This window comes from Arvicola amphibius, chromosome 17 (genome assembly GCF_903992535.2).
Source record: "Arvicola amphibius chromosome 17, mArvAmp1.2, whole genome shotgun sequence".
Classification (NCBI taxonomy): Eukaryota; Metazoa; Chordata; class Mammalia; order Rodentia; family Cricetidae; genus Arvicola; species Arvicola amphibius.
Window position 1 is genome coordinate 30,559,724 of NC_052063.2, and position 17,256 is coordinate 30,576,979.

General features: G+C 36.4%; 1 protein-coding gene across 1 annotated transcript; it reads left to right on the forward strand.

Annotated features, from left to right (window-relative positions):
- The first annotated feature begins 15,887 nt into the window (after window positions 1-15,887).
- On the forward strand, window positions 15,888-16,826 carry LOC119803384 (olfactory receptor 6C6-like). Its single transcript, XM_038314665.1, has one exon. It carries the CDS (start codon window positions 15,891-15,893, stop codon window positions 16,824-16,826), a length of 936 nt encoding a protein of 311 aa, XP_038170593.1. The 5' UTR covers window positions 15,888-15,890.
- Window positions 16,827-17,256: the final 430 nt, after the last annotated feature.

Sequence of the window (17,256 nt, forward strand, 5' to 3'; positions counted from 1 at the left end):
TCTCTTCAAACTGCAATTTGTGGACCTGAAAGAACGAGGCATACTACAGTCTAACGTTGTAGACAAACTTATTTCAGTTTCATTATGCTTTTTTTATGGGAATAATAAAAATGAATGCAGCTATCCAAGGAAGGCTGTTTAAGTTCAGAAAAACATGGTGGAAAAATTATCAGAAAAACATACAAGTAAACACCACTAAGCATGTACTAAATGTTAACAGAATAATCATTTACCAGAACTTTCTCACATCATCTCCCCTTTTCTGTCGAAATAAATCCTTCTGTATATGTGTTGCTTTTATTGATTAATGAATAAAGAAGCTGCTTTGGCCTGTGATAGGGCAGAATATAGGTAGATGGATAAAGGTAAACTGAATTCTGGGAGAAAGAAGGCAGAGTCAGTGAGATGCCATGGAGCTGCAGCAGGAAAAAGATGAGCTGGAACCTTGCAGGTAAGCCACGGCCATGTGGCGATACACAGATTAATAGAAACAGATTAGTTTAAGATGTAAGAGCTAGCTAGAAATATGCTTAAGCTATTGGCCAAACAGTGTTGTAAATAATAATGTTTCTGAGGAATTATTTTAGGTCTGGGCAGCCTGGAACAAATGAGTAGCCTCCGACTACAGATTGGCATGGCAACATGTGTCAGCTAAATCCACATAAAATTTGAGAGAGCTTATAAAAAATTCTACACACACACACACACACACACACATACAAACACACACATACACAACAAAGTTTATTTGCATTTTTTGAACGGGCTCTGCTTCCTTGTGGCTCATTTAAGAGAGGTCTTCCTGATTCAGCATTATCGGAAAAAAAACTACGCACCTTCTTTCAGAAATGGCAGCTTTCTGGTTCATGGTAGTTGCATATACAGCTCTGGCTCCTTCAGAAGAACAAGCACTTAAATGGGGTATGTGAACAGTATGTTACAAATTGTTTAATGGTGACACAGACGTGCTGTGACCTTTGACCTGGGATGGAGATAATGGCTCTCAGAGGCAGCAAACATGAATCTTCCATGTTGGAAAAAAATACAGAACCAACAGGCATGGCCATGGAGTTGGTCCTAGCCTTGCCCAATTAGCATTAAAAATGTTCTCCACAAATCCAGATGGAAAAGACCTCTAAATGAGTCACAGTGTTGGATCAATGTACACAGGCTTGAGAGAGAGGAAAAAGAGTATAGACAGTTATAATATAAAAGAATACAGCAGTCATAGATTAAAGGAGTAAAGATAATAAAATAAATGTTAAACTTGTAGAAAAAGTAAAAGAGTAAGAAAAATAAGCCACATAAAGATGGAAAATACACAGAGAGTCTGGATTATGTATATTATTGTGTTTTCTTTAAATTTTTTGACTGTGAATGAGCTAAGTACAGAGAGATTTCATTGTATATGCTGCTAAGGTAAACCAATATATATATTAAAGGTATCTTGACTTCAAAATTTGTGTCTAAGGATATGTTGCTTTCGAAAAAAGGTTCTGCTTTTGTTTTCACAGAAGATGAGAACCTGTGGATTCCTCATACTACTGTGGTATGATAGACCAAAACTACCCAAAAGGTCTCTGTGAAACCTCCCCCAAATTAATTCATCCAACAAAAAGCAGGAAGCCCAAATTCCCTAAATGATTCTTTATAAATGTTTGCTTACCTTTAAAGGGTGATATGTTATAGACATAAATACTTTGCATTAGTATGTATATTGGTTTATTGATATGAATTTAAGGCCAATTTTGTCATATGTATATTTCTGCTCTTGATTAAGGTATTGTGTTTGTGCAGCTCATTTAAAAATGTAATATATAGTTAAAATACAGTTAATAGTCATCTAGAATAGTCAAACTTGTAGTCATGTTTGTTAGGTATTCTAGATGTACAGAGATATATTTCTAATGGACCTTTCTTCAAAAAAGGTTTGAAGATATACTTCTTCAAACCTTTCAAAGACTTTAGAACATGACATTTAAAATGTTTTAAGATCTTAAGACTTTCCATGATAATGAGACACACCTGCTCCTGAGAGCACTAATCTACTTCAAGAGGATGATGAACATCAAAGAGGCTCATTATGGCTCTCCACTTAAGTTGATATTGACTATGAGATTGTTGTTAACTGCCCTTTTTATATTGAGTTATATCCTTTTTTATCCTTTATCTCTCTAGGAGTTTTAACATGACGAGGTGTTGTATTTTGTCAAAGGCTTTTATGCTTCTAGTTAAGTGTTAATGTCATATTGGTTTTTCAGTTCATTTATATGGTGGAATATGTTAACTGATTTACTTATGTTAAAATATCCCTGTGTCTCTGCAATGAAGCCCCTTTTTGATATAGTCTTAGATGACGTTGCAAATATTTTATTGAGAAATTTGTTGATGTGAGATGGCCTTCTGTATAAGTATTTATCTTATTGGTTAATGAATAAAGCCTGCTTTGGCCTATGACTTAGAAGAATATATCCAGGCTTGAAGAGATATATATAGAGAGTAGGCAGAAACAAGGAGACACCAAATAGCTGCTGAAGGAGAGGGATACACCAGAACTTTAGGAACCTTACCAGTAGGCCACAATTTCACGGCGATACACAGGTTGATTGAAATGGGATAATTTAAGATATAAGAGCTAGCTAGGCTCTAATAAATAATTTAATGATACACCTACCTTAAGGTCTCAAATAAATAGCTTAATGATGCCCCTTACAAAAATAAGAACAAACCAAAAACTAAAGCAGTGGATGGAAAGAAATAATGCATATCAAGACAGAAAGTGGAGACTAAGACAACAGCACACAGAATCAAAGAGTTGGTTCTTTGGAACAGTAAACACATTGTCATAAAAAAATTAAAAAAAAAGAGCTAGCTAGGAATAGGAACTTAAAGAAAATGGACAATTTTCTGGGCAAATATCACTTACCAAAATTAAATTAAGACCAGATAAACAAATTAAATAGACCTATAATTTCTAAGAAAATAGAGTCATCAACAATCTCCCAACCAAAAAACCTAGGACCAGATGGTTTCAGTGTAGAATTTGATAAGATTTTAAAAGAACTATTGCCAATACTCCTCAAAGTATTCCACACAATGGAAACAGAAGGAACATAACCAAACACTTTTTAAGAGGCTACAGTTACCCTGATACACAAACCACACAAAGACATTACTATGAAAAAGAATTACAGACCAATCTCCCTCATGATCATCGATGCAAAAGTATTCAATTAAATACTGGCACACCAAATCCAAATGCAAATCAGAAAAAAATAATCCACCATGACCAAGTAGGCTTCATTCCAGAGACATAGAGATGATTCAACATACAAAAATCTACCAATGTAATTCACCATAAAAAACAAACTGAAAGAAAAAAATCACATGGTCATCTCATTAGATGCTGAAAAAGCCTTTGACAAAATTCAATACCCCTTCATGATAAAAATCTTGGAGAGAGCAGGGATACAAGGAACATATCTAAACATAATAAAGGCAATATTTAGCAAACCAACAGCCAACATCAAATTAAATAGAGAGAAAGTAAAAGTGATCCCATTGAAATCAGAAATAAGACACATATGTCCATTCTCTCCACATCTATTCAATATAGTACTTGAAATTCTGGCTAAAGCAATAAGACAACAACAAAAAGATGAAAGGGGGGATGCAAATCAGAAAAGAAGTCAAACTTTTACTCTTTTCAGTTGATATGATAGTATAATTAAGTGAGCCCAAACATTCTACCAGGGAACTTTTACAACTCATAAACATCTTAAGTATTGTAGCAGGATATAAGATTAATTCAAAAAAATCAGTAGCCCTCCTCTGTACAGATGATAAATGGGCTGAGAAAGAAAGACATCGTCCTTCACAATAGCCACAAATAACATAAAATACCTTGGGGGTAATGCTAACCAAACATGTGAAAGACCTGTATGACAAGAACTTTAAAACTTTGAAGAAAAAAATTGAAGAAGACATCAGAAAATGGAAATATCTCCCATGCTTTATGGTAGGTATAAGTAACACAATAAAAATGGCAGCCTTACCAAAAGCAGTCTACAGATTCATTGCAATGCCCAGCTAAATCCTAGCAAAATATTTCACAGACCTCAAAAGAACAATACTCAGCTTCATATGGAAAAACAAAAAAATCCCAGGAGAGCCAAAACAATTCTGCACAATAAAGGAACTTCTCAAAGCATCACACTCCCTGACTTCAAACTCTACTATAGAGCTACAGTAATGAAAACAGCCTGGTATTGGCATAAAATCAGACAGGATTACCAAGGAAATTGAATCAAAGACCCAGAGAGCAATCCACACACCCTGAACACCCAATTTTTGACAAAGGAACTAAAAAACATAAAATGGAAAAAAGAAAGCATATTCAACAAATGATGCTGGCATAACTGGATATCAAAATGTAGAAGAACGCAAATAGATCCATATCTATCATCATGCATAAAGCTCAAGTCTAAATGGATTAAAGACCTTAACATAAAATTAACAATACTGAACCTAATAAAAGAGAAAGTGGGAAGTCAACTTGAACACATTGGCACAAGAGTCTACTTCTTGAATATAATCCCAGTAGCCCAGACACTGAGTGCAAAAATTAATGGGATCTCCTGAAACTGAGAAGCTTCTGTAAAACATGATCAGCAAGACAAAATGGTAGCCAACAGAATGGGAAAAGAACTTCACCAACCCCACATTGAACAGAGGACTGATCTCAAAAATATATAAAGAACTCAAGATACTAGACATCAAAAGAACAAATAATACAATAAAAAATGGGGTACAGACCTAAACAGAGAACTCTCGACAGGCATATCTTAAAATGCCAAAAGACACTTAAAGAAATGTTCTATATCTTTAGCCATCAGAGAAATGCAAATCAAAACAAATCTGAAATCCAATCTTACACCTGTCAGAAAGGCCAATATCAAAAACACTGTTGACAACTTATGCTGGAGAGGATGTGGGATAAGGGGGACACGCCTCCATTGCTGGTGGGAGTGCAAACTTTTACAGCCACTTTGAAAATCATTATGGCGATTTCTCAGAAAATGAGGAAACAATCTATCTCAAGACCCAGCAATACCCCTTTTGGGTGTATACCCAAAAGATATTCAATCATACTACAAGGACATGTGCTCAACTATGCTCATAGCAGCATTATTTGTAATAACCAGGACCTGGAAACAACCCAGTTGCCCCTCAACTGAAGAATGGATAAAGAAAATGTGGTACATTTACACAGTTACGCAATGACGTCTTGAAAGTCACAGACAAATGAATTGATCTAGAAAAAGATATATTGGGTAAGGCAACTCAGACTCATGAAGACAAATATAATATATATATTCACTCATAAGTAGCTTTTAGACATAAAGCAAAAAAAATCAGCCTACAGTCAACAACCCCAGAGAACCTAGACAATAATGAAGACCCTCAGAGAGACATACATGGATCTATGTAGGAAGGTGAAAAAGACAAGATCTCCTGAGTAAATTGGGAGGGTAGGGGTCATGAGAGAGGGTAGAAGGGGAGAGTGGAGTAACAGAGCAGAGTGAAAAAATGTGATTTTTCATTTTGAGAGAGTTCAGGTTTAAAGCATGCCATTATGTTTCTTTGGACTTCCTCTGTGTCTGTTGTTATGTTCCCCCTTTTTGTCTCTAATTTTGTTAATTTGGATCCTCTCTACTTTTTAGGTAATTTAACAAAGAGGTTGCCAATCTGTTTGAATTTTTTCTATAAATCAATTCTTTTGTCCATTGATTCTTTGGTGTTTGTTTGTATTTTATTGATTTCAGTTTGATATAATTATTTCTTAGCATGTACTCCTTTCTTTATGTTTCAGAGCTTTTAGGTATGCTATTAAATGATTAATATGAGCTCTCTCCAAATTTTTAGGCAAGTACTTAATGCTATGAGTTGTCTTATTTGAACCATCTTCATTATATTCCATGAGTCTGGATATGCTGCTTGTCCATAAGTTTGGATTTCCATTCAGTTATAAAAAGTTTTAATTTTTATATTTATTTATTAATTTCTGTCTAATTTCAGTTTTGTTCAGTAGTGAGTTGTTCAGTTTCTATGAGTTTGTATACTTTCTGTTGTTAGTGATATCCAGTTTTAATCTATGGTTGTCAGATAGTATGCAGGGTGTTATTTTAATTTTCTTGTGTTTTCATACTTGCTTTGTGTCCAAGTACATTGTTTTGAACAGTTTCATGAGCTTCTGAGAAAAAGGTTTATTTTGTGTGTGTGTGTTTGAATGAAATATCTGTTAGGTTCATTTTGTTTATAACAACATTTAGGTCTAGCATTTCTCTTCTAGTTTTTGTCTAGATAACATGTATATTGGTAAGAGTGAGATATTAAAGTCTCTCCCTTTCAGTGTCTGAGGACAATATATGATTTTTTTCTCTAATATGTTTTTTTTCAAACTTGAGTGCCGTTGTGTTTGATACATAAATATTTAGAATTACAATATCTTCTTGGTGTTTTATTTTTCCTTTGATGATTTTTCTAATTAAATAATTAATTTTTCCCTGCCTGATAAGTTTCACCCCCCCTCCCTCCCTCCCTCTTGTTCTATTTCTTCCTCCCAACCTCTTCTTTCTCCTCTCATTCACTCCTTCAACTTTCTTTTCAGAAAAGTGCAGGCCTCCCATGTATTTCAGTCAGCCATGACATATCAAGTTGCAATAAGACTAGGCACTTCCTCTACTACAAAGACTGGAGAAGCTACCCAGGAAGAGGAAAAGAGTCCCAAGAGCAGATAATAGAAAAAGAGATAGCCCCTGTTTCTTTTGTTAGTCCTACAAGTAGAACAAGCTACATAAATACAGCATGTATGTAGTTTTCCCACAGCTAAGGATGGAGATCTGACTCCTTGCCGCTTGGACTTTTGTCCTCTCTCACGCCATCTAGTCCCCAACTCCTGTACCGATGGATCTCAAATTGGCTTGACCTAAACAAAAAACCCAGGATAGCCAAAACAATCCTGTACAAGATAGGAACCTCCAGAAGTTTCACCATTCCTGACTTCAAGTTCTACTATAGAGATATAATAATGAAAACAGTGTGGGTTGGCATAAAAAAAGATGGGTGGACCATTAAAATAAAACTGAAGAACTTAATATCAATCACCACACCTACAAACTCCTGATTTTTGACCAAGAAGCTAAAAATATACAATTCAAAAAAGAAAGCCTCTTCAACAAATAGAGCTGGTATAACTGGATGTCAACATGTAGAATAATACAAATAGATCCATATCTATCTCCATGCACAAAACTCAAGTCCAAATGCATCAACGACCTCAACATAAGTCAAGCCACACTGAGCCTCATTGAAGAGAAAGTGGGAAGTAACCTTGAACTCATGGGCACAGGAGACCACTTCCTAAATATAAGACCTATAGCAAAGAAACTGGGAGCAACAATTAATAAATTGGATCTCCTACAACTAAGAACCTTCTGTAAGGAAGCTAATACATAGTCACTAATATAAATCAGTAGCATACAGAATGGGAAAAGATCTTCACCAACCCCACATCTGACAGAGGACCCATCTCCAAAATATATAAAGAACTCAAGAAACCAGACATCAAAATATGAAATAATCCATCAAAAAACGAGGCACAGAGCTAAACAGATAATTCTCAACAGAATTGGAAATGGACACTTGAGGAATTACTCAACATTCTTAGCCATTAGGGAAATGCAAATCAAAACAACTCTAAGACGCCATCTTACACCTGGCAGAATGGCTAAGATCAGAAACACCAATGATAGCTAATGCTGGAGAGAATTTGGAGAAAGGGAAACACTCCTCCATTGCTGATTGGAGTGTAAACGAGTACAGTCACTTTGGAAATCAGTATGGCAGTTTCTCAGAAAATTGGGAATCAATCTACTTCAAGACCCAGCAATATACTAAATCAAAAGAATCACACTCATAACTCAAGGACATTTGCTCAACTGTGTTTATAACAGCATTATTTGTAGTAGCCAGAACCTTGAAATAAAGAATGGATAGAGGAAATGTGGTGTATTTACACATGGAGTACTATTGAGTGGTATATAAAAAAAAATCACATCTTGAAATTTGTATAAAAATGTGTGGAACTAGAGAAAACCATCCTGAGTGAGGTAACTCAGACCCAGAAAGACAAACATGGTATGTACTCACTCATAAGTGGATACTAGATGTGAAGAAAAGAACAACCAGCCTATAGTCCATGACCCCAGAGAATTTAGCTAACAGGGAAAGCTCTAAGAGATACATACACGGATCCTTCATAAAGGGGAATTAGACAAGATATCCTGAGAAAATAGAAAGTGTGTGGGGAGAAGGGAGGACAGAAGAGGAGAGTGAAGGGAGACGTTGAGGGAGGAAGAGAGCATGAGAGAACAGGGTGATTGAGATGGGGGAAGGGCAGAGAGGGAGAGCAAGGAAAGAGACATCTTGATTGAGAGAGCCATTATGGGGCTAGGAAGAAATATGGCACTAGGGAAAATTTCAGGATTCCACAAGAATGACCCCAGCTAATACCCTAAGCATTAATGGAGAGGGTGCCTGAACTGTCCTTTCCTGAAATGATATTTCACTTGTATTTTAATAAATAAAGCTTGCCTGAGCATCAGAAAATTAAACAGCTACACTGGTCAACCTTACAAACCAGGCAGTGGTGACACACACCTTTCACCTCAATAGTCAAATTAGTTTGCCATAGAATTTGGTGGTAGCGGTGCATGCCTTTAATCCTAGCATGAGAAAGGAATATAAGATAGGAGGAGACAGTTCTCAGACAGTCTCATTCTGAGGATTCCTGGAGGTTGGACCTCCATTTTTGGACTGAGGTAAAGGTAAGAGCCAGGGACTGGCTGCTTTGCTTTTCTGGTTTTCATGTTGAACTCGAATATCTGTCTCTGGGTTTTTATTAATTGTGCTACATTTGGCACTCAAAATGGGGCATGAGCCCATGACTCTAAGATTAAGAGTCTCATGCTCTACCAACTGACCTAGCTGCTCTGGTCTTGAACTCGTGATCCTCCTGCCTCCATCTCCTTCAGCAAATCCTAACAGTGTGTGGCACTACAACCAGTTCAAGATACTGATTTTCTGTGTAACAGCCCTTTTCTGTCCTGGAACTAAGTCTTGTAGACCATACTCAAATTTACAGAGCTACACCTCCGTCTGCCTCCCTAGTGTTCGGATTAAAGGCATGCACCACCACCACCACCACCCAGCTGGTGCATTGCCTGGGATTGAACCTGGGTCATCTGCTTGGATGTCAGTTATGCTCACCACTATGCCACATTTATTATAATATAAAGTATTATAATATAAAATAATATTTATTTATATTATAATAAAAAACATATTACAGGTGTACCACACAATCCTACAGGATAGGCAGCAATAGAATAATGTGCATGTAACAATTAATGAAAAAAAGAGATCATGAATTTGAAAAGATCAATAATAGGTATATAGGAGGATTTACATAAAGGAAAGAGAAGGGTGAAATTATACAATTACATTATAATCTCAAAAATTAAAGAAACTTTTAAAGGTAAAATGATTCTCAATTATCACTGCAATAGAAATGTTTTTAAATGACAAAAGTGCACACTGTTTTTTTGATGTAAAAAAATGAAAATAATATATTGTTCTTGGGAATTGGCCAAATCAATGCAGAAAATTAATTTGAGATATTGAACCAATAATTATAGTGTTTATTTAAAATGAGCAATCCCAACTTAAGGAACTTAATCTAAAGTTCTAAAATTATAACATTCAACATTATAAAAATTACACTTATAAAATCAAGTCTCCCAAAGAAAACAAGCCCAAAAATCACAATTCCAGAGAACCTAGACAACAATAAAGACCCTATGAAAGACATACATAGATCTAATCTACATGGGTAGTAGAAAAAGACAAGATATCCTGAGTAAATTGGGAGTATTGGGACCTTGGGAGAGGGCTGAAGGGGAGGGGAGAAGGAGGGAAGGGACTAGAGAAAAACGTAAAGTTCAACAAAAATCAATAAAAAAAGAAAAAAGAGAAAAAGCAAGACTCCATAATTTTATTCATTGCCATAATTGTTAAATTAAGCAAAACTAATTAGTTATCTTATATAAGTGATTAAATGAACTATAGTACATGTTCACAAAGAAGGGCTACATGATAGAGCTGTAAATAGTTTGAAGTATCTTTTTAAACTCTTGTGTTTGACAAGATAATAGCATTGTGCAAATAAACCAAGAGGACACCATATCTTTGTAGGTTAACACATTTCTCTTAAGGTCAATGTGTCTAAAACAGGTTTCTCTTATATCATCTTATATTTTCATCTTTCATACCACACTGAAATAAACTCAGAATTATGTAACACTGATTTCAAAATGTGGGTCCATGATAAGCATTCAAGCATTGTAGCAATCTATTAACAGTACTCTGGCAGCTGTATTAAAAATAATGAATGTAGTGTATAAACATGCACACACATACAAAGGTCTGATTTTATAAAAAGCACTTCTGTATCATACAATTTGGCAGTCCCTCAGGAAATGAGGCTCTTAGATCTCAGTTACCCTGAGGACTCTTCATTCTTGTGAGATTTTCCTGTAGGACATTGGGAAATAAATCCTCTATCGTCTTATTAGATGGTAAATTTTTATATAGTACTATATGTCACGTTCAGCAAGGTTTATAATATCTCACAAGTGAACTGCAATGAGCTGTAGAAATGAGGGTGATGTGGCTTATTTTCATATCAAAATGGGATAAACTGATTAAAAATAATAACTATAAAAGAACATTTGGTCAATCATGTGTTTAGAGATAGAATGAGGTGCTAGGGGAGAAGAAGGATCATCAGTGCTCTCTGTACACAACGGCAATGGACTGGGCTATGTGCAGAAAGCTTGCTCAAATCTGCACGTGTGACCTACTGACAAAGCTGGAGAACAGTCAAAGGGTTAGTGTTTTTATCATTCACATTTGACTCGTGGATAGTGGTGAAATATTAGTAATCAATACAATCATAACCTAAAATGAAAGTCTTTGATTTTTTAATTCTGTAACATTTCATCTAATGAACATAATTGCATTTATTAGCTTGTGTTATTTTATTCCTTAGGTCATTTTTTTTTCACCATAAGATTACATGGTAATGTGATTGTTGAGGTCAGATAAATCAGTATCTTGGTGAGATGGAATTCCACCACATGATTGTATATTTGATTCAGTGTCATCATTGAGATGACCTACATAAACAGGAACATTTTATTTTTCATAGAACAATTTTATGACTTAAAAGATATGGTTCATGAGGGGAAAACCCATGTATTATTTTCTTTTCTTTCTTTTCCTCATTATTTTATTAAAAATATCCATCTCCTCCTCTCCTCCTCCCCCTTCCCTCCCCTCCCTTCCACCCATACTCCCATTCCCACCCTCTCCAGGCCAAAGAGCCATTAGGGTTCCCTTCACTATGTTAAGTCCAAGGTCCTCCCAATTCCCCCTACGTCCAGGAAGGTGAGCCAAAATGACAAGGCTCACAGTGAGCCCGTCCATGCTGTAGAGTCCAAGCCCATTGCCGTTTTCCTTGGTTTCTCAGTCCTCCTCCACCATCAGCCACATTCAGAGAGTCCGGTTTGGTCGCCTGTTCCATCAGTCCAATTCCAACTGGACTTGGTGATCTCCCGTTAGTTCTGTCCCACTGTCTCAATGGGTGAACGCACCCCTCACGGTCCTGACTTCCTTGCTCATGATCTCCCTCCTTTTGTTCCTCATCAGGACCTTGGGAGCTCAGTCCAGTGCTCCAATGTGGGGCTCTGTCATTTTCTCCATCCATCACCAGGTGAAGGTTCTATGGTGATATACAAGATATTCATGAGTACGGCAATAGAATCTGGACATTTCTGGCTCCCTCTCCTCAGCTGTCCAAGGAACTAGCTGGGGGCATCTTCCTGGATACCTGGGAACCCCTCTAGAGTCAAGTCTCTGCCAACCCTAGAATGGCTCCCTTAAGTAAGATATAATTCCCTGTTCCCACATCCACCCTTCCTATATCCCAACCATCCTATTCCCCCAAGCTCTCCCCATCTTCCACTTCACACTTTTCTCTCCCCATCCCCCCATCCTCCAATCCCACCCCACCCTAAAGTTCCCATTTTTTGCCTGGCAATCTTGTCTACTTCCAATATCCAGGAGGCTAACTATATGTTTTTCTTTGGATTCACCTTCTTATTTACCTTCTCTAGGATCATGAATTATAGGCTCAATGTCCTTTATTTATGGCTAGAAACCAATTATGAGTGAGTACATCCCATGTTCATCTTTTTGGGCCTGGATTACCTCACTCAGGATGGTGTTTTCTATTTCCATCCATTTGCATGCAAAATTCAAGATGTCATTGTTTTTTATCGCTGAGTAGTACTCTAATATGTATATATTCCACACTTTCTTCATCCATTCTTCCACTGAAGGGCATCTAGGTTGTCTCCAGGTTCTGGCTATTACAAATAATGCTGCTATAAACATAGTTGAACAAATGCTTTTGTAATATGATTGGGCATCTCTTGGGTAAATTCCCAAGAGTGGGATTGCTGGGTCCTGGGGTAGGTTGGTCCCAAATTTCCTGAGAAACCTCCACACTGCTTTCCAAAGTGGTTGTGCAAGTTTGCATTCCCACCAGCAATGGATGAGTGTACCCTTTACTCCACAGCCTCTCCAGCAAAGGCTATCATTGGTGTTTTTGATTTTAGCCAAACTGACAGGTATAAGATGGTATCTCAAAGTTGTTTTGATTTGCATTTCCCTGATTGCTAAGGAGGTTGAGCATGCCCTTAAGTGTCTTTTGGCCATTGGAAATTCTTCTGTTGAGAATTCTCTGTTCAGTTCAGTGCCCCATTTTTTAATTGGGTTAATTAGCATTTTAAAGTCTAGTCTCTTGAGTTCCTAATATATTTTGGAGATCAGACCTTTGTCTGTTGCGGGGTTGGTGAAAATCTTTTCCCAGTCAGTAGGCTGCCTTTTTGTCTTAGTGACAGTGTTCTTTGCTTTACAGAAGCTGCTCAGCTTCAGGAGGTCCCATTTATTCAATGCTGCCCCTTAATGTCTGTGCTGCTGGGGCTATACATAGGAAGCAGTCTCCTGTGCCCAAATGTTGTAGAGTACTTCCCACTTTCTCCTCTAACAGGTTCAGTGTGTTCAGATTGATATTGAAGTCGTTAATCCATTTGGACTTGAGTTTTGTGCATGGTGATAGATATGGATCTACTTTCGTTCTTCTACAGGTTGACATCCAGTTATGCCAGCACCATTTGTTGAAGATGCTTTCTTTCTTCCATTGTGTGCTTTTAGCTCCTTTATCGAAAATCTGGTGTTCATAGGTTTGTGGGTTAAGTTCTGGGTCTTCTATTCGATTCCATTGGTCGAATTCTCTGTTTTTATGCCAGTACCAAGCTGTTTTCAATACTGTAGCTCTGTAATAGAGTTTGAAGTCAAGGATGGTAATGCCTCCAGAAGTTCCTTTATTGTATAAGATTGTTTTGGCTATCCTGGGTTTCTTGTTCTTCCATATAAAGTTGATTATTGTCCTCTCAAGATCTGTGAAGAATTTTGATGGGACCTTTAAGGGGATTGCATTGAATCTATAGATTGCCTTTGGTAGAATTGCCATTTTTACTATGTTGATCTTCCCAACCCAAGAGCAAGGGAGATCTTTCCATTTTCTGGTATCCTCTTCAATTTCTTTCTTCAAAGACTTAAAGTTCTTGTCAAATAGATCTTTCACTTCCCTTAGCAATTAGGGAAATGCAAATCAAAACAACTTTGAGATACCATTTTACACCTGTGAGATTGGCTAAAATCAAAAACACCAATGATAGCCTTTGCTGGAGAGATGTCCAATCTCTCTGCTTGATAGTACCTACATTGCAGTACGGCTTTACATAGAGACAGATAGGAAAGAGTACCTAAAGAAGGCTCAGGCCTGAAAACCAGACCTTATTAGAGGAAACAGATGTCACAGCTTTTAGTAAGAAGATTTAAAAGTTCATTCAAAAACTTTTATTAACTGGGTTTTCAAAGCTTTGATTTCTGAAAATAGTCACTCTTACTTTGATCTTTTGGGATCAACACAAACTTGATTTAATGTCATTTGTTTCATGTATAGAATATGTAAAATACTGATTTTTTACATACACAATTATTAGTGAGGCCAAGAATTTCATTTATTTAAGTGATAGTTGACATTATATTTCAATATTATTATTTTATAAGATATTTACATATTCAAAATTCAGCTCAGCAACAGTATCGCCACCAATTGTAAGCATGAAATACTTAATGTAATCTCTTCTTTTCAGATATATCTTTGATCTTTTAATTTTGCATACTATTTCATGTACCATTTGTTGTTTGGCTTCCATTCATTTTCTTTTTCTTCACATTTCCTTTACCATAATACAAACGCGTTTTTATATTTCTCTGCTTCTACTATATTTATTATTTATCTTTCTTAAATTTTATATATTTTTAAGTTTTATTAATAATAAGGAGATCAACTAACTACCTCTACTGCCCATATCATCGTTAACATAATTAATAATGAGATGTACTGTGAAGGAAGTGTCAGGGACATGACATCATGAAGGGTTAGAGATATTAGCAAAGATACAATAGTTCTTTAGAATACAATATCAAGATTATTCTCTGTGTGATTCTATTGACTATCTGAAACACTATGTCATGAACCACAAAAGAATTTATGAGTTGAGACAAGAGAACTGTTGCCCAATATTTTTTAGAATTGCTTAGCATGTGCAAAACCCTGGGTTAGAACTATGAGACAGAAAGCTGTTAAACAGAAAATTGACCATTCTGATTTTCTAGGTGTTTTTGAATATGTGTTTTTAAACGCCACATTTAGATTCTCCTACTGACTGATTTGTCTCTGTTTCATAATATTTAAAATTCCAAGATGTGTGGGTTTTCTAATTAGTCAGATAAATTAAAAAAACTATACTTATGTGATAAAAATCCTCTTTAAATGCTTAAAATAAACCTATATTCATCCACAGATGCAAATCATGTGCTGTCCAAATGTGAAATTTTAAGAAGTGTTTGGAGTACTTATCTGCAGCGTCTCTTTTCTACAGAACACACACAATGCATCACTCATATTTCCTGGGAGACCTCCTTTCCCATTCAGGCTTGATTTAAGACAGAAGACTGTAATGGGAAGCCATTCAGAAGAGTCGGTGTTTATTTGTGGGGTTAGCTGGTGACACAGTCTTGAGAATTGTGCCATTCACCACTTCAGCCTAATCACACTTGCCATAGAAGATACTTATATTACATTAATGAATAAAATAGTTCTTCTGTAATACTAGAAATTTTTGCCTTCTTAGAAAATTTCCATTCTAGTATAAATATATTTCTAAAATGATAGTTAATGTGACCAATGGGAATGATCTTCTTAGAATATTAAATCAATTAGTATTGGCTTGGCAATTAACTTGAGATATTAACAAAATTAAATTTTTAATATGGGTTTAGAATGGAGATTTGAATGGAGAGCCACAGAAGAATACAAATGCAGCACACAAGCATTTGAGGACCTATAAATGGGCAAGAACGATGCACAGAACTCTGCTCCAAACCTCAGAGCTCTGACAGATGTGGTGATGTGGTAGAGGATATGTTCAAAGAGGGACTTGAATATTGATTTCTGAAAACATTTGTGCATTTATTAAACATTAATAGAGATTTTTATGGGTGAAAAGGAAGAAATCTTTTTCCTGGTTGTGATATTAGTTTTGTATTTTTGTAGATTTGCTAAGAAACGAGAAATGAAGAACCAATCTATGGAAATAGTGTTTATTTTGCTGGGACTGAACAATGACCCTCAGCTACAAATTCTGATTTTCCTGTTTCTGTTTATCAATTACATCTTGAGCCTGATGGGGAACTTAGTGATCATCCTCCTCACCCTCATGGATCCCCACCTCAAGACTCCAATGTACTTCTTCCTCCGGAATTTTTCCTTCCTAGAAATGGCATTCACCTCAGTGTGCATCCCTAGGTTCCTGATGAGCATTCTCTCAGGAGATAAAACGATTTTGTACAGTGGTTGTGCAGCTCAATTATTCTTCTTTTTCCTACTAGGGGTCACAGAGTTTTATCTCCTGGCAGCCATGTCCTATGACCGCTATGTTGCCATCTGCAGACCACTGCATTACCCCATCATCATGAACAGCAAAGTGTGTCACCTGCTGGTCATCAGCTCCTGGGTGACTGGGTTCTTAGTCATCTTCCCTCCTTTGCTGTTGACACTCAAACTGGAATTCTGTGCTTCCAAAACCATAGACCATTTCCTATGTGACACCTCTGTCCTGCAGTTGTCTTGCACAGATACACGCTTAATAGAGTTAATGGCTTTTGCATTAGCTGTGATGACCCTCATCATCACCTTGATCTTAGTGATCCTCTCCTACACACTCATCATCAAAACCATCCTAAAGTTCCCGTCAGCTCAGCAACGGAGAAAGGCCTTTTCCACCTGCTCCTCACACATGGTGGTTGTCTCTATTACTTATGGCAGCTGTATTTTCATGTACATGAAAACATCAGCCAAGGAGAGGGTGACTTTAAACAAAGGTGTGGCTGTGCTCAACACTTCTGTGGCCCCTTTGCTAAACCCATTCATCTACACCCTAAGGAACCAGCAGGTGAAGGATGCGTTCAAACAGGTCCTTCACAGATGGTGTTCTTTTCAAAACCCATGAGACAAGATTTAGACATAAATATCTTCTTGAAAGCTAAACTACTCTCAACTGTATTAGTTGTGATGTAAGTCAATTCACTTATTGAGTGTTTTATCCACTTGTTTCCTAAGCCAATCTAAATGTTTCTGATTTTCTTTTAGCTCATCTTCTAACTGAGAGAGATGAACTTGTTTCCTCAAAATCAGAATATTCAGCTATATGTTTATAAGAGAATTCTCATAAACTTTTGTGTACTGAATGTTTATTAAACTGAAACTTGCTAGATTTAACAAGTTAAGGTATATTGCAAGGATTACATTGTAATAGACACAACTACATTACTATAATGTAAAATAATTGGGAGTGTCACAACAGATAGAATATTTAGTAATTTGAAATATAAATTAAAGAAGAAAACATCACTTCCAGTGAACCCTAAAAAATGAATAAG

What these genes read in the sequence shown, in the direction of transcription:
- LOC119803384 (XM_038314665.1), top strand. Translation starts at nt 15,891, where the DNA reads ATGAAGAACCAATCTATGGAAATAGTGTTTATTTTGCTGGGACTGAAC.